The sequence below is a fragment of the Heterodontus francisci genome, chromosome 17, assembly GCF_036365525.1.
Source record: "Heterodontus francisci isolate sHetFra1 chromosome 17, sHetFra1.hap1, whole genome shotgun sequence".
NCBI lineage: Eukaryota > Metazoa > Chordata > Chondrichthyes > Heterodontiformes > Heterodontidae > Heterodontus > Heterodontus francisci.
The window spans coordinates 87,104,279-87,123,127 of record NC_090387.1 but is presented as its reverse complement, the minus strand read 5'-3'; the positions used below and the strand labels follow the sequence as shown (position 1 = coordinate 87,123,127).

Below are 18,849 nucleotides of genomic sequence, written 5' to 3'. Positions count from 1 at the left end.
TCTTCCCGACCCGCTCCTGCCTCCATCCCACTTTACGTGGGCCGGGGGTGGGGTGGAGAGGCGAGAAACGGGCTGCCCGCCCAGGCCAATCAAGGCTCTTAAGTGTCCACTTAATGGCCACCTAAGGGCCTTCGCCCACCTACACGGCGATTTTACCCGTGGCAAACGGGTGTCCGGGAGACGTGAAAGGCTGCCCAGTGAAAGCTGGCGGTCTCTCAGCGTCCCGGGGTGGGCCCTGACAAACGGCCACTGGGTGCCCAATTGAGGGCCGCCCCCACTTCCCCGATCACTCCCAGGATCCAAGACGACCGCCCCCTCCCCCTACACGATCACCCTTGCCTCGCCAGAGCGTGACCAATCACCCCAAAGAGGCAACCCTAACTTACCTGTAGTCCTGGCTCCATGTCCTTGCCTGGGCTGCAGTTCCAGCACTGACCACTGCTCCAGGTGGCACTGTTGGGACTAAGAGCTGCCAACCTGATGATTGGCCAGCTGCTCAATGAGGCGGGACTTCCTCCTTCAAGCGGGTGGATGTCCCGCCTCGGAACAGTTAAAGCCTGGGGACTTGTAAAATGTGGGACAGATCCCCGCACCGGGCGCAAGCGGGTTTGCCACCGATTTTTACGTCGGTGGCCAGCTCCCATCCGCCCAACGTAAAATCCACCCCACTGTGTTTTGAGCTCGCCCGTGGTGAATCCTTGCCCACCACTTTCCAATTATAAGGCAAAGAAATTAACATAAACAGGCTTTCTTAGGTTTCAGGAAGAAAAGTGAAATTTATTAAACCTAAACTTAAACTCTAAGACGGTAAACACCTACGGATACATGCCACACCCCACCCTAGCATGCATACGCAATAAGCACATGCAAATAAGGACAGAAAAGGGCAGAAGAAAAATAAACTAAAAAAGTTTGAGGCAATCTCTGAAGAGGAGTTTTTTTACTGTGTTTCGAGCTCGCTGTGGACCTTGACTATAGGTAGTCTTGCTTTTCATTGGGGCCCAGTATTCTTCTTAAACCTTGTTCACTGTAGGAGACTCTTGGGGTTCATGTGTCTTCAGTGCGTCTTCAGTTCCGTGAGAAACAGATGGGAGCAGACAGGAGAGAGATCTTTTCAGTCCAGGAGCAAAGAGCTTTCTCACTTTCAAACACTCTGTGGCAAGTTCAAATTCAAACAGCCAGTTCGTCATGTGACTAAACTGGCCTGACCAGGTCTTCTGTCTATTGGAGAAGCAGGGTCTGGGTCCCTTGTTCCAAAACTGTCTGCCAGGATGCCAAAAAGTTCTTTCCAGAGAGGGGCCAGGCAATTCCTTGTAATAGCCCTCTGTTCTGCCCAGCAGCAATTTTAAGTTTTAATGTTCATGTGGCAAAATAATGTGTGCCGCATTCTTGGCAGATGGGGGCCTGCATGACAAAACAAATTCCCACAAACAACAATGAGATAAATGACTGTGTAATTTAGATATTGGTTGAGGAATAATTATTGGCCAGGACACCAGGAAGAACATCCATGCTCTTCTCTGAAATAGTGCTACAGGTTCTATTCTAGTATCTCCAACAGTCCAGCACTCCCACAGTACTGCACAGAGGTGTCACCCTGGATTATGTGCTCAAGTCTGTGGAGTGGATATGAACCTGCAACCTTGTGACTCAGAGGCTGCAGTGCCATCATTGAGCCATGGGTGACAACTAGCTATGAAAGATTCTAGGCCTCAAGGCATGCGCTGTTGGAATTGGAGGGTCAGTAATATGAATGGGGGAGGGTGGGAGAACAAGGGTTCACTGGGAGCACAGGCTCAGTGTTATTCATGGAAAATTGACAAAGAATTATCCTGATCTGGGCTTCAAGGCTGAAAAAAACAAAACTTAGCATCATCTCAAAGAACAAGATACGATCCTACAAAGGCCAATAAATTTGAGTATTTGTACCTTAGCCACAGATAAACCCAGCTCTTCATGGGCACAGCTAATGAGTTCCATGGTTGATAGCATTAACAGTGGTGCAATGAGGCTCATTGAAATGTATTAGGGCCATGAATTCTGGCGGATTATCATACCTGCTGTGAGGGAGAACAATGCCCTCCATTGGATCCACAACGAGTTTGCAAATGTACCCCTCCGAGCACAGCGTATCCTCTCTGAAACGGAAACTGAATGGACTCGGCTCATTATTAATCATGTTGACAGTCATGTGTACTTTGTGGCCTGTGGGTAACACAAGAAACAGAGTTGGTGCTGCCAGCCAGGGGCCAGTTGACGTGACGTCTTTTGTTACCCAAAGGAGAGCCATGACATTCTAGCTGTTTTGTGAAGGACACAGATTCTGTTTGTAAGATGTTTTTTCTTCAGTGAAGTAACATAATGGCCACTCCATTTACGTAGGGCGGGCGGCGGTCGGAAAACAGGCTGGCTGCCCCAGGCCAATCAAGGCCCTCAAGTTGCCAATTAACGGCCACTTAAGGGCCTTTGTCCGCCTCCATAGGGATTTTACCCGTGACAAGAGAGCCGGGAACGGCCGCCCGGTGAAAGCTGTCGGCCTCTCTGTGCCCTGGGGGAGGGGCCGCTTCATCAATCACCCCCAGGACTCAAGACGCCCCCCCCATTCCCCTCAAACGACCACCCTTGCCTCGCTGGGGCACGAATGATTACCCCTGGCGAGGCAACCCAAACTTACCTGCAGTCGTGGCTCCACGTCCTCAGCCACTGCTCCCGGTGGTGCTGCTGGGGCTAAAAAGTTGCCGGCCCGATGATTGGCCGGAAGCTCAATGAGGCGGGACTTCCTCCCTCAAGTGGGTGGAAATCCCGCCTCGGAACAGTTAAAGCACGGGGACCCGTAAAATACGGGATCGATCTCCAGGCTGGGCGGAAGCGTGTTCGCCACCGAATTTTACATTGGCAGCCAGCTCCCGTCTGCCCGACGTAAAATCCAGCCCAATATGTATGTGTATTAAATACTTCCACCATTTCACATCTATTTTGGATTTATCAGTGTTGCCACTGGAATAAATGTTTAACTTTTTGGCACTGATGTTGATGTTTACAAACTCATCTATTTGTTCATTTTTCTCGCCTTCCTTTTTTTTTTGATTGCCCCATCCCATGTACCAGCCCCTGGTTAAGAGGACAGGCTGTAGAACTGCTCCTGAACCAGCAGCCATGCCACTGAGCCACATGCTGGAAGTCGGGGGAGTCACATAACCCAGTTCCCCGCTCACTGCGAGACCTCCCAGGCCTCCACTCAGGAGCAGTTTCCTGCTTTTGTTCCAGACTCCTCTTCTCCCCTAAAACTAACCCCTGATAAAGTTCAAGTTCATCCAGGACTTGAATCCCATTCCCATATCCGGGGCGACTCTTCCTGCCTCTCTCTTCATCCCCAGATTAATGACTCAGCTCAAACAATCCAGGCTACGAGGGGCACTAGTTAAAAGAAAATGCTTCAGTAGAGGAACACTAACAGAGGCTGCAATGCCAAATGTACCAGTAAGTCAAAAACTTCAAACACATACCTAACAGCACAAAGTTGTAGTTGATGTGAGAGTGGTCCAGGGAGACTGCTGGTTCGCTTGTATTGCCACATAACAGGAATGGCACAGTGATACTTTGTTCTGGAATTATAAAGCTCCAGAATGATTCAGTGATGTCCAGCTGCTGAGGCACAAACTCAAAGCTAACCTGAGGAAGGGGACAAGTGTTATTACGAGATTCACAATGATTTGACGGAGCTGATATCGTCACTGCTAAAATTTATTCTAATACCAACAACTGCACTACTTCAAAAACATAATTCTTCAAGCTTAGAAGATAAAAGTGGAAGAAAAAAAGATGTGGAACATGCTTTTAACAGGATCGAAAGGCAGGCAAGGCATTTCTTTGCTGGTATGAACCACCATTCTCTCCACTTAATTACTGTGGCTGATTCTCATTCCTATGGCACAGCACATTTCTCCCACTCAGAATGGCCAAAAATAAATTGACTTACACAGTTCCCTGACATTGTTGTAGATTGCATCCAGAGATTTTAATATTATGTTACAGATAAAAGTGCCACTTTACAAATGAGTCTAGTTAGAAATTATCACAATTAGGCATTTCATGAGTTTTAATTAACTTGACCTTGGCTATGATATAGGCTGATATTGGGCCAATTTATGATCTATGTTTGCTAAACAGCAAGTCTGCAGTAGCACAATTAGGTTAATACAATGACTAGTGGTAACTTACATCAGTGCTAAGTCTGTACAATGGGTTTCACTAATAAAAATATAGTATTTGAGCTCCCCTTGGTGGCTCATTTAGTAAGTGCATGGTATAGTGTGGAATTAAACCACATAGGTAGGGTAGGTGCCTGGTTCAGTCTGCATTAGCTAATCTCAGTCAGAGTGGCAGCAAGGGCATGACAATTGGCATCAGTTCTCATGGACTGGCTTCCTGCTTCTGATCGTCAGTTATTGACCTCTGCTCTTGAAGGTACCTTTGCTGGAGCAGTCCTCCAAATGTTCACCTCAGTGATTGTTTTCCAGATGTGACCCTGGAATGAAATCGGGTGTGGCGTCCTGAATTTTACCCCAGCTTGGTATATTCTGGTAGTATATGTGGTAGTGATCATAATTCTGTCGGTTTTAACATAATTATGGAAAGGACAAGGTTGAACAGGAGTTAGAGTTCTCAACTGGGGTAAGGCCAATTTTACTAAGCTGAGGAGTGATGTAGTAAAAGTGGACTGGAAACAGCTACTGGAAGGCAAATCAGCCTCAGAGCTGTGGGAGGCATTCAAAGGGGAGATTCAAGGGGTTCAGAGTAAACATGCTCCTGCAAAGAAAAAAGGTGGGATGGCCAAATCTAGAGCTCCATGGATGTCAAGGCCCTTACAGGGTAAGATAAGGCAGAAAAGGAAAGCTTACGTCCAACACTGAGAACTCAACACTACAGAAAGCCGAAGGGATTATAGGAAAGTGGAGGGGTGAAATCAAAAAGGAAAGTCGGAAAGCTAAGAGAAGGCGTGAAAGAATATTGGCAAGCAAAATCAAGATGAACTCAAAGATGTATTATCAATACATTAAGAGTAAGAGGATAACTAAGGAAAGAGTAGGACCCACAAAAGACCAAAAAGGTAACCTATCTTTTCTTCAGTAATACTTTGCATCTGTCTTCACAAAAGATGGGGACGATGCAGATATTATAGTTAAGAAATAGGGGGGTGAAGTATTGGATGTGATAAACAAAGGGAGAGAGGAAGTATTAATGGGATTAGCATCCTTGAAAGTTGATAAATCACCAGGGCCTGATGAAATGTACCCCAGGCTGTTAAAAGAAGCAAGAGAGGAAATAGCAGAAGGTCCGAGCATCACTTTCCAGTCCTCACTGGATAGTGCTGTGGTGCCGGAGGATTGGAGGACTGCTAACATTGTACCTCTGTTTAAAAAGGGAGCGAGGGGTAGACTGAATAATTACAGGCCTGTCAGTCTAACCTCAGGAGTGAGCAAATTATTGGAATCTATTCTGAGAGACAGGGCAAACTGTCACTTAGAAGGGCACAGGTTAATCAAGGATAGTCAGCATGGATTTGTTAAGGGAAGATCTTGTCTGATCAAATTTTTTGAAGTAACAAGGAAGATAGATGAGGGCAGTGCAGTTGATGTGGTCTACATGGATTTTAGCTAGTCTTTTGACAAGGTCCCACATGGCAGACTAGTTAAAAAAAGAAAATCCCATAGGATCTAGGGAAACGTAGCAAGGTGGATACAAAATTGGCTCAGTGGCAGGAAACATAGCAACATAGGAAGATAGGAACAGGAGTAGGCCATTCAAACCCTCGAGCCTGTCCCGCCATTCAATGAGATCATGGCTGATCCGCAGCCTAACTCCATATATCTGCCTTTGGCCCATATCCTTTGATATCTTTGCCTAACAAAAATCTATCAATCTCAGATTTAAAATGAACATCTGTTCCAGCTTCAACTGCTGTTTGTGGGAGAGAGTTCCAAACCTCTACCATCCTTTGCGTGAAGAAGTGCTTCCTAACATCTCTCCTGAATGGTCTAGTCCTAACTTTTAGGCTATGCCCCCTAGTTTTAGAATCTCCAAGCAGAGGTGGATCTTTATCTAGCCTGTCTTTTCCTGTTAATATCATGAAGACATCGATCAGATCACCCATTAACCTTCTAAATTCTAGCGAAAACAGGCCTAATTTGTGTAATCTCTCCTCGTAACTTAACCCCTGTAGTCAGGTATCATTCTTGTAAACCTACGTTGCACTCCCTCCAAGGCCAATATATCCTTCCCAAGGTGTGGTGCTCAGAACTGCTCACAGTACTCCAGGTGGGGTCTAACCAGGGTTTTGTACAGTTGCAGCATAACCTCTGTGTCTTTATACTCCAATCCTCTGGATATAAAGGCTAGCATTCCATTAGCCTTTTTGATTATTTTCTGCACTTACTCGTGGCATTTTAAAGATCTATGCACCTGAACCCCCCAAATCTCTTTGGACATCCACTTTACTTGGCCTCTTCCCATTTAGAAAGTTAGTTATAGTTATAGAGAGATACAGCACTGAAACAGGCCCTTTGGGCCCACTAAGTCTGTGCCGACCATCAACCACCCATTTTATACTAATCCTACATTAATCCCATATTCCCTAGCAGATCCCCACCATTCTCCTACCACATACCTACACTAGGGGCAATTTACAATGGCTAATTTACCTATCAACCTGCAAGCCTTTGGCTGTGGGAGGAAACCTGAGCACCCAGCGGAAACCCTCGCAGTCACAGGGAGAACTTGCAAACTCCGCACAGGCAGTACCCAGAACCGAACCCGGGTTGCTGGAGCTGTGAGGCTGCGGTGCTAACCACTGTGCCACCCAAAGTACCCTGCTCTATACTTTATTGATCCAAAATGGATAATCTCACACCTGCCCGCATTGAAATCCATCTGCCACAGTTTTGCCCACTCATCTAGTCTGTCAATATCTATTTGCAATTTTATGCTATCATCTAGACTGTCTACAATGCCGCCTAACTTTGTTTCATCAGCAAATTTGGATATATGACTTACTATGCCATCATCCAAGTCGTTAACGAATAATGTGAATAATTGAGGCCCCAACACAGATCCCTGCGGGACACCACTAGTCACATTCTGCCAATCGGAGTACTTACCCATTATCCCCACTCTCTGTCGCATACCACTCAACCAACTTCCTAACCATGTCAATAATTTGCCCTTAACCCCATGGGCTTCTACCTTAGTTAACAGTCTCTTATGTGGGACTTCATCAAATGCCTTCTGGAAGTCCATATAAATAACATCCATAGACATTCCCCTGTCCACTACCTTAGTCACCTCTTCAAAATATTTAATGAGATTTGTCAGGCATGACCTTCCTGTCATGAATCCATGCTGGCTGTCCCTGATTAACTGAAACTTTTCTAGGTGTTCAGTCACCTTATCCTTGATTATAGACTCCAGCAACTTGCCCACCACAGATGTCAGGCTAATTGGTCTGTATTTTCCTTGATTCCCTCCTTCACCCTTCTTAAAAAGTGGAGTGACACGTGCAACTTTCCAATCCAGAGGGACCACTCATGAATCCATTCCTGAAAACAAAGAGGAATTGTTGACGGGTATTTTTGCAACTGGAGGCTGTTTCCAATGGCGTTCTGCAGGGTTCAGTACTGGATCCCTTGCTTTTTGTGGTTTATTTGTGGACATAAATGTAGGGGGCATGATCAAGAAGTTTGGAGATGAACAAAGTCTGGCCGTGTGGTAGATAGCGAGGAGGATAGCTGTAGGCTGCAGGAAGATAGCAATGGACTGGTGGGCAGAGAAGTGGCAAATGGAATTCAACCCAGAGAAGAATGAGGTGATGCATTTGGGGAGGTCAAACAAGGCAAATGAATACATGATTAATGGGAGAATACTGAGAGGTGTAGAAGAAGTGAGGGACCTTGGAGTGAATGTCCACGGATCCCTGCAGGTAGCAGGAAAGGTTGATAAGGTGGTTAAGAAGGCATATGGAATCCTTTCCTTCATTAGCCGAGGTATAGAATAAAAGAGCATGGAGGTTCTGCTGGAACTTTATAAATTATTGGTTAAGCCACTTGAGCACTGTATGCAGTTCTGGTCACCCCATTACAGAAAGGATGTAATTTCACTAGAGAGGGTAAAGAGAAGATTTACGAGGATGTTGCCAGGACTGGGAAAATGCAGCAATGAGGAAAGATTGGATAAGCTGGGATTGTTCCCTTGGAGAAGAGAAGGCTCAGGGGAGATCTGATTGAAATGTACAAAATTGTGAGGGGCCTGGATAGAGTGGAGGTGAAGAGTCTATTCACCTTAGCAGAGAGGTCAGTGACTAGGGGGCATAGATTTAAAGTGATTAATAGAAAGATTAGAGGGGAGATGAGAAAAAATAGTAGAGGCAGAAACCCTCAACTCATTTAAAAGGTGTCTGAATAGGCACCTCATGTGCTGTAACCTGCAGGGCTATGGACCAAATGCTGGAAGGTGGGATTAGACAGGGTGGCTTGTTTTTTGGCCAGTGCAGACACAATGGGCCAAGTGGCCTCTTTCTGTGCTGTAAACTTTCTATCATTCTACGATACTGGGGATCAAACCAGGAACTTTACTGGGTTGAGTGGTTCAATGCTAGAAGAGATACTGAGCCATTAGGCCAGCTCAGTTTTTTTTTCCAATTGATAAACTAGTTAACACGAGTAAACAGGAAAATCACAAATTCCACTTCTGTCTCTAACATACTGAGCTGGATTTCCCTTGCCTTGGATCATCTGCTGCTGAAACACGCATCTATGCTTTTGTTACCTCCAGGATCTACTATCCCAAACCTCTTCTTGCCAGCTACCCATCTTCCATAAACTTCAGATCATACAAAGCTCTGCTGCCCGTATCCTAACTCACACCAAGTACCTACCATTCACCCATCATCCCTGTGCTCACTGACCTACATTGGCTCCCAGTCCGGCAGTGCCTAGAATTTAAAATTCTTATCCTTGTGTTCAAATCTGTCCATGGCCTTGCCTCATCCCTATCTCTGTAACCTTCTCCAGTCTCAAAACCCTCCAAAATATCTGCACCTTTCCAATTCTGACCTCTCGCCCCCTCACCTGTCACCTGTCCTAATACTTCCTTATGTGGTTCAGTGTTGAATTTTGTCTGATTTACACACCTGTGAAGTGTTTTGGGATGTATTACTACATTAAAGGCCCTGTATAAATACAAGTTGTGCACCTAAGGTGCAGCAGTACCATTTCTGAACTAACCTCGGTTTTCTTCCCTGCGGATATATATCCCTTTTCTGTCAGGCAGTAGAACACTGGTTGCATCCGTACATCTGGTGCACTCTCATTTACCCACTGGAAGGAGTAGCCACTGTTTGTTGGATTCATTATGTAGAAGGATCTAAGAAAAGGAAGCAGATATTTGTTCCATTCCGAGCAGCTGTTAATGTGACTGCTTTATCCCCTCTTCATGTGATATACAATATAATTCACCACAAATATAATCAAAGACATTTCATTAGCCCCAATTCATCCTGCTAATAAATGAGTGATGCAGTTGAAGTTCCCCCTTAAACAGATGGTAATAAGGGGAGACTGGGTGACACAATGAGCTTGATACCGGTGTTTCCTACATTACAACGGTGACTACACTTCAAAAGAAATTCATTGACTGTAAAGTGCTTTGAGATGTCCAGCACAAGTCTTTCTTTTCATTCATCCCGGGACACAGATTCAAATCCAACTCAGAAATACAACAAAGTTTTTGTGGGAAATGGGACGATACCACACCTGGTTCAGAAGGAGATCCTGATGTGGGAATGGTTGATGCTGATACTGGGTTCCTGTAAGGAAAAGTGTTCCATTCCCCAGTGCTACCTTAATAAGTATTAAATTCATTCACCTAAAAGTAGAACAAGAGCCAAGGATGCAAAAAAATGACAGAATGCAGCAATCTCTAGGCAAATGGCTCAGTATCTAAAGTAAAGTTTATCACCCTAATCTGTCACCCTCAGTTTGAGTGTTTCAGGTAAACAGACCACAAATGCTAGAAATGTGAAATAAAAACAAAAAATGCTGGAGACACACAACAGATCACTCAGCATTTGATCACAACATCCAAATTATTAACTTGTCTCTCTCTTCCAGATACTGACTGAGCTGCTGTGTATTTTCAGCATTTTCTGTTGTTTGTTCCCTTGAATTTTTTCCTACAGAATGTATTTTTCACTCTCGCAATTCAATGTGCTTAGTGCTAATTATATGCCACATTTTAAGGATCTGTGTGAAAAGATAAACCATTACAACAGATCAAGCTGCCATTTGTTTTCAGTTGAAGAGCAATTATTCCTCAACATGTGGTAGCTTTAAACGGTGATAAAAGCATCCCTCTAGAATTCTGGGAGGGGGTTTTCAAATTGGTACAAAATGCCTAGTCATGAACATGGAGCTCTGAATTAGGTGTCAGCAATTTTCTTGTCACATTATTGGAAATCATTGGAACTTGAACAAGATGGACAGATCCTTCCTCAGACTCAGGTCTACAAGTACTGAGCCCAAGTACATGAGGCCAGTTTTCTCTGCAGTCTGTCAACACAGGGACCCAGAAATTTTCCCACACATATTTTTGGGCACAAGGGGACACAAGATATGTTCCCTGTACCTGAATGGTGAAGCCCGAGACTCCCCAGATATTGGGCCTTAGACCTCGTCATAATGGAGTTAGCAAACGTCAACAGCCTACTGGCAAAGAGTATTGAAAAACTGGGCAACCTCAGCAGTGGAGAAGGGAGCATGGAGATCAGGGGTCATCAGCGAGACAGATTGGGGGTGGGCCTGGCAGCGGTAATGATGGAAGCAGAAAGCAGTAATGATTGGGAGTGACGTAATGGCTGTAATTGGTTCTTTTAATGTGGGGTCGGCAGCTGGACTCCTTCTCCTCCCAGCTTCTCATTCAGGTAAATTCTTAGATTCTTAGTTGGGCCTAACTGGTGAGCACTAGGCCTGGTTTCCCCGAATCAAGCTAGCACAAGCACAGACTGTCTCAGGGCAAACCAATCTTGCAAAGGGCCTCAAAGAGGCATTAAGCCTCTTACTTGCATGTAGAAAGGGACTAATGGCTACTTCACGCATGGGTAAAGGACACCTATTGTTTCACTTTGTCCAATATGGTGGGCGTAGCACTTCTGCCTGGAAATATGCACATGTTTGTTGTCAGCCATATTGGGAAAACAGACACTTGTGTATCAAGTAATATTCATGCCACACAAGTGCCAGGCAATGACCATCTCCAAAAAGAGAGAATCTAACCATCTCCCCTTGACATTCAATGGCATTGCCATCGCTGAATCCCCCACTATCAACATCCTAGGGGCTACCATTGACCAGAAACTGAACTGGAGTAGCCATATAAATACCGTGGCTACAAGAGCAGGTCAGAGGCTAGGAATCCTGTGGTGAGTAACTCACCTCCTGACTCCCCAAAGCCTGTCCACCATCTACAAGGCACAAGTCAGGAGTGCGATGGAATACTCTCCACTTGCCTGGATGGGTGCAGCTCCAGCAACACTCAAGAAGCTCGATACTATCCAGGGCAAAGCAGCCCGCTTGATTGGCACTCTATCCACAAACATTCACTCCCTCCACCACCGACGCACAGTGGCAGCAGTGTGTACCATCTACAAGATGCACTGCAGCAACGCACCAAGGCTGCTTAGACAGCACCTTCCAAACCCGTGACCTCTACCAACTAAAAGGAAAAGTGCAGCAAATACATGGGAACACCACCAGCTGCAGGTTCCCCTCCAAGTCACACACCATCCTGACTTGGAACAATATAGCCATTCCTTCACTGTTGCTGGGTCAAAATCCTGGAACTCCCTTTCTAACAGCACTGTGGGTGTACCTACCCCACATGGACTGCAGCGGTTCAAGAAGGCAGCTCACCACCAACTTCTCAAGGGCAATTAGGGATGGGCAATAAATGCTGGCCTGGCCAGCGACACCCACATCCCATTAATGAATAATAAAAAAAGAAATTTCTAGGTTAAGATATCCCATCAGAAATTGCAAACGTATCTGTTATTATTAACGTCAGAGAATACAGACGTTACTAATGTCTGTATTACTAACGTCTGGCGCAGGTCGGCACAGTGGCTCAGTGGTTAGCACCGCAGCCTCACAGCTCCAGCGACCCGGGTTCAATTCCGGGTACTGCCTGTGTGGAGTTTGCAGGTTCTCCCTGTGTCTGCGTGGGTTTCCTCCGGGTGCTCCGGTTTCCTCCCACACGCCAAAGACTTGCAGGTTGATAGGTAACTTGGCCATTAGCAATTGCCCCTAGTGTAGGTAGGTGGGAGGGAAATATAAGGACAGGTGGGGATGTGGTAGGAATATGGAATTAGTGTAGGATTAGTATAAATGGGTGGTTGATGGTTGGCACAGACTCGGTGGGCCGAAGCGCCTGTTTCAGTGCTGTATCTCTAAAACTAAAACTAACAATTTGTGCCCAGTCCATAAAAGGCCACTAAGCCAAGCAGCTGAATGTTTGTAATGAAATTGACCTTGTGCCTTATAGGGAAGATATAAGTGAATGTCGAGCTGTCACAATAAAGCAATAATTCTCATCAAACATTCTTAAGTTTTGTTTTTATTGGTCTCTTGTCCATAAAGGTTTTCTCCTCTATCTTTAGGCTGCCCTGTGTTGAGGAGCCTTGAAGGGCATTTAGTCCCAGGCTTCTATCAATGAAAATCAGTGTCTCAGAGGTCTGTCAGAGGACATGGCACAAAGATGACTTGTTTCTCCAAATATTCCCTCCCTCTATTTGGGAAAGCAGCTGACCTTCAAAAAAAGCCTTTATTTTAATTAAAGCATCTTCCGAGTAAAGGACAGAATACATACTGATTTAAAATTAAAATTACATGTATGATTCTTTTAAGATTTGGAAGTAGGGAGGATATGTTCAGTCTGATTTCTCATTACTGGCAGATGGCAGTGTAGCTACACAATTGTATATTGAATCTTGAATGGAATCAAGTCGAGATTTGACATTCTGGAAATCATGCGATCGATACTGATAAGGAAATCCAGTCATTTCAGTTTATCTTACCCATGCAGAATGAAACCATATTCATCCTATCACAGCACCCAACTGTTCCCAAAATGATTCCATTTGGAATTCCATTCCATCTGGAAACAGAATCCATAATCGCTTTTAAAAGGGAATCATAGAAATCTTAGAAAGCTTAAGGCACAGAAAGAGGCTACTTAAAACTGGATAAATATTTGAAAAAGAAAACTTGAAAAGGCTTTGGGGAAAGCATAGGGGAATGGCAGTGAGAGGAGAACTCTTTCAGAGAGAGGATAAGTGTGTGATGGTGTAGATGTTGTGATGGACACCAAAGTGTTCCTAACTTAGCACTAGTATATCAAAAAAAGAGAAAACAGCAGGTTCACATCATATAGACACAAGCATGTCACATACAGATTGACCAGTAGGTTATCTAAATCTGAATGTAATCTCACTGTGACAGACCACTGCAATTTCCACACATCAAGCTCCTGATTTCCACCTTCCAGGAGGTTTCCAGGTGATTCCCCACCCCAAGGGAGAGAGAACACAAACCAGCCCTATAATTAACAGGAAAGACTGAACAGACTGGGAATATTTTCTCTGGAAATGACAAGGCTGAGGAGTGATCTCATAGAAAAATGGAAATTTATGAAGGGGTTTGATAGGGTAGATATGGAGAAGATATTTCCACTTGTGGGGAATCCAAAAGAAGGGCCCGTAAATATAAGACAGTTACTAATAAATCAAGTAGGGAATTCAGAAGAAGCTCCTTTATCCAGAGAGTGGTTAGAATGTGAAACTCAGTACTACATGGAGTAGTTGATGCAAATTGCAGAGATGCATTTAAGATGAAGCTAGATAAGTATATGAGAGAGAAAGGAATAGAAGGATATATTGATAGATTTAGATGAAGTATGATGGGAGGAGGTTCATGTGGTGCATAAACACCAGCACGGACCTGTTGGCTGAATGGCCTGTTTCTGTGTTGTAAAATTCTGTGTAATTCAATGTAAGGCCTCTTCTCATATACTTCCAAGTGGCTTATGTGCTGGAAACATTACAGAGGCCTATAGCAGAAAGATGCCTTGAATTTGCTTGGCCCAGAGATGGCAGAATATTATTTTAAAATGGAAGGTTTTACAAAAACCACATATATGTAAAAATATCAGTCTTCACGGAATGATACAATTCGATATTCCTCTGGCATACCTCTTATTGATTGTGTTCACTCCCACAGCTTGGAACTCGATGACACGTGTGTTGGGGTCAAGGGTCACCCCTGGAGGGGCACCCCGTGGGCCACTTAATTCAGGATTGCGTCTGTTACTACTGATGTAATTGGAATCTTCCAGCTCGAAATGGCAATACGGGAGGAGACTGCGGCCCTTCACAGATATCACTGGACCCTGCGGTTGCTCCTTTAAATTTGGGATACTGAGGAAATACAAGAAGCAGGGAATTTCACAAATACAAGCAATCTTCCTCATTTGGATAGTCTGGTTGAACTACAGTCTTTGGCAATTGACAAGTTCTGTGCAATTATTGTGATTTCTAGCAACACCAGGGATCTTTGGGAAAAAAGATATGAATAGGCATCAAAATTAAGCTGTCCAGCAATTTAAGTGGCAGCCTGGGGACAGGCAGGGCTGGAAATGTGCTCAGGAGAGTATCTCTGATGTATGTGTGTATGTGTGTGTATGTGTTTGCATCCCTTTTCCAGATGGTGGGGTCTGATAGTATAAAATGCAACTGGTCATATGTGGCTGGACACTATAAATGAGAGAAATACATACACCATACAATACAGATCAGAAGATCCCAGGTTCAGGCCCTGCTTTATGCTGAGTCATGTGGTGGTAGTTGAGGGTGGTTTCTACAACTGGCCTGAACTTCCCTATGCAGAGATCTTACACCATCCAGAAATTTGCTGGAAAGTGAGTGCAGATGTCAAGTAAAAATGGGACGAGGTGGTGCTCCTCTGTGATTGCCTTGGCTCTTGACAGTGGATGTCTTGGCTTGTGTGGGGAGACTGATCGCACCAGAGAGGGGCTAGAGTGCTGTAGTGATCTGTGGAACTGTTACCCAGGTGCTTTTAGAGCAGATGGGAAGATAAATTGAAATGGGAAGATTTACAAGAAGCAGACAGAGTGGGTGATGAATGTTTCACTGAGTGCGATTATTCAGACACTTAATGTCAGCAGGCGCTCACTATTCCAGTCAGTGCTCTGAACCTCATTACAGATTCCATTTAATTTTACAGCCCTCTTCCTTGCCACAGGCTTTCAGGAGAATCCTAGTCACGTGGTACATTTAAAACACATTAAATCAGCATCAGTGAGCAGCTGCTATAAATAATCTGCGGCTTTTCAAACCCCCTAATAATTAATTATGACAATGCAGGTTAAACTCTGATTACTTTTATCACTGGAAATAATTATCGGAATTTAAACTGCATGACTGAAATTAATTATTAAGAAATGTGCTGAGGGATAACTTATTTTTGCATTGACTTGGCTCACGCTAGCTCATGATAATCCAATGGAATGTGATTTCCCAGACCATTTAATTGGATCAGCTGTGATTCCCATCAACATTCAATTCTAATGGGATTTGTAGCTGATGTAGTAAAGTGGACCCTGTTTTCCAGGGAGAGTGAATTGGCGATTCACTTCCTGCACCTGTGTTGAAAGAAACCCAATCATAACTCTGTTAAAAAAAAAATTAGGTGAATTTTCAGACCAGTTATACTCTTTGGTAGAGTAAATAGGACACAGTGGATCAGAAATACGAGGACAGGTTGTTCCCCAACCCACTCAGCGTACCCTGACCAATTAGTCAGGACATCAGTACCAGAAGCCCTTGCCCAGGAGAGGCAGGAGCTTGAATTGGTTTAGCTGGCTGCTGACCACAGATAGGAAGTTGGCATTTACAAGGGAGCACCCATCAACAGCATAAGAGGACCCTGTTGTTCACTCACGCAGCAGGACCACCGGGGCGGGGGTGGCACAGTGGTTAGTACTGCAGTCTCACAGCTCCAGCGACCCGGGTTCGGTTCTGGGTACTGCCTGTGCAGAATTTGCAAGTTCTCCCTGTGACCGTGTAGGTTTCCGCCAGGTGCTCCGGTTTCCTCCCACAGCCAAAGACTTGCAAGTTGATAGGTAAATTGCCCCTCATTTAGGTAGGTGGTAGGAGAATTGAGGGAAGGTGGGGATGTGGTAGGAATATGGGATTAATGTAGGATTAGTATAAATGGGTGGTTGATGGTCAGCTTAGACTCAGTGGGCCAAAGGGCCTGTTTCAGTGCTGTATGACTCTATGAAACCACCACCCCCCACCCCAATTATTGATGCAACCCATGTTACTTGACAGGTTTCTTTTTTATTATTCATTCATAGGATGTGGGCATCGCTGGCTAGGCCACCATTTATTGCCCATCCCGAATTGCCCTTGAGAAGGTGGTGGTGAGCTGCCTTCTTGAACTGCTGCAGTCCATGTGAGGTAGGTACACCCACAGTGCTATTAGGAAAGGAGTTCCAGGATTTTGCCCCAGCGAGTGAAGGAACGGCAATGTAGTTCCAAGTCAGGATACTGAGTGACTTGGAGGGGATCTTGCAGGTGGTGGTATTCCCATGCATTTGCTGCCCTTGTCCTTCGGGGTGGTAGAGGTCGTGGGTTTGGAAGGTGCTGTCTAAGGAACCTTGGTGCGTTGCTGCAGTGCATCATGTAGATGGTACACACTGCTGCCACTGTGCTTCAGTGGTGGAGGGAGTGAATGTTTGTGGATGGGGTGCCAATCAAGCGGGCTGCTTTGTCCTGGATGGTGTCGAGCTTCTTGAGTGTTGTTGGAGCTGCACCCATCCAGGCTAGTGGAGAGTATTCCATCGCACTCCTGACTTGTGCCTTGTCGATGGTAGACAGGCTTTGGGGAGTCAGAAGGTGAGTTACTCGCCGCAGGATTCCAAGCCTCTGACCTGCTCTTGTAGCCACGGCATTTATATGGCTACTCCAGTTCAATTTCTGGTCAATGATAGCCCCTAGTATGTTGATAAGGGGATTCAACGATTGTAATTCCATTGAATGTCAAGGGGAGATGGTTAGATTCTCTCTTGTTGGAGATGGTCATTGGCTGGCATTTGTGTGGCGTGAATGTTACTTGCCATATATCAGCTGAAGCCTGGTTGTTGTCCATGTCTTGCTGCATTTCTACACAGACTGCTTCAGTATCTGAGGAGTCGCGAATGGTGCTGAACATTGTGCAATCATCAGTGAACATCCCCATTTCTGACCTTATGATGGAGGGAAGGTCATTGATGAAGCAGTTGAAGATGGTTGGGCCTAGGACACTACCCTGAGAAACTCCTGCAGTGATGTCCTGGAGCTCAGATGATTGACCTCCAACAACCACAATCATCTTTCCTTTGCACTGGGTATGACTCCAACCAGCGGAGTGTTTTCCCCCGATTCCCATTGACTTCAGTTTTGCTAGGGCTCCTTGATGCCATACTTGGTCAAATGCTGCCTTGATGTCAAGGGCAGTCACTCTCACCTCACCTCTTGAGTTCAGCTCTTTTGTCCATGTTTGATCCACGGCTGTAATGAGGTCAGGTGCTGAGTGACCCTGGCGGAACCCAAACTGAATGTCAGTGAGCAGGTTATTGCTACGCATGTTCCGCATGATAGCACTGTCGATGACACCTTCCATCACTTTACTGATGATTGAGAGTAGAGTGATGGGGCAGTAATTGGCCGGGTTGGACTTGTCCTGAATTTGTGTACAGGACATACCTGGGCAATTTTCCACATTGCCGGGTAAAGGCCAGTGTTGTAGCTGTACTGGAACAGCTTGGCTAGGGGCGTGGCAAGTTCTGGAGCACAGGTCTTCAGTAGTAGTTCAGTACAATTGCCGGAATATTGTCAGGGCCCATAGCCTTTGCAGTATCCAGTGCCTTCAGTCGTTTCTTGATATCACGCGGAGTGAATTGAATTGGCTGAAGTCTGGCATCTGTGATGGTGGGGACTTCAGGAGGAGATGGATCATTAACTCGGCACTTCTGCACATTACAGTAACAAGCTGCAATGGTTGCCACTCAGCTAAGGGTCAGTAGCATGGAATAATGCAAGATTGATGTCCAGCAGTAGTTAGAATGTATTTAATTTGTGGCATTCCACCGTGTTCTCATTCTTTGACCCACAATGAGGAGAACAAAGCTGAAGCTTCGAGATCAAGCTTTAGCTGACAACACCTCAAGGGAGCTGTGAACAGAAACAATGAGGTGCATGCAGTTACTCACATTCCCATTCCTGTCACTGTCAAACACATTGTCCAATGTCTTAAAAAGAGCACACTCTGGACTCAGCTGAACTGGAATGTAACTATATTTCTATTCCCTGCAACTGATGCGTGTAAGGCTGATGCTTGCCTTGGTGAAATCATGTGCATTCTACAGCCTAACTTCATGCACCATTTTAGGGTCTTCCTTTGTGGCAGGAGTCAGTCTGGTGGCTGGTTCCTTTCTCTAAAGTGGGACCCTGTTAGATGTGAGGCAAGTCATGCAATGGCTCAGTGCCTTGCTCCGTCACACATACAGCATGGAGCTGCATACTTGCTGGGTCGGGGTGGGGGGTGGGGGCGGTGGGATTGTGGGGTGTGATAGTGGGGGAGGGGGTGCTCAGAGGGTGGTTAGTTGAAAATTTTGAAACTGTGATTGATAGATTTTTGTTCGTAAATTACGGTACCAAGATGGGTCAATGGAGTTAAGGTACAG

The 18,849-nt window shown here is 45.3% G+C and overlaps 1 protein-coding gene across 1 annotated transcript in view; it reads right to left on the bottom strand.

The window, feature by feature from the left end:
• hydin (HYDIN axonemal central pair apparatus protein) overlaps window positions 1–18,849 on the bottom strand; it is a 1,234,740-nt gene that overhangs the window by 108,302 nt on the left and 1,107,589 nt on the right. Inside the window, exons 71-74 of the mRNA XM_068049816.1 lie at window positions 14,294–14,518; window positions 9,279–9,417; window positions 3,507–3,672; window positions 2,058–2,205 (exon numbers count right to left, since the gene is read on the bottom strand). Of these exons, the coding sequence (XP_067905917.1) occupies window positions 2,058–2,205; window positions 3,507–3,672; window positions 9,279–9,417; window positions 14,294–14,518 (678 nt within the window). The remainder of the gene's footprint in view (window positions 1–2,057; window positions 2,206–3,506; window positions 3,673–9,278; window positions 9,418–14,293; window positions 14,519–18,849) is intronic.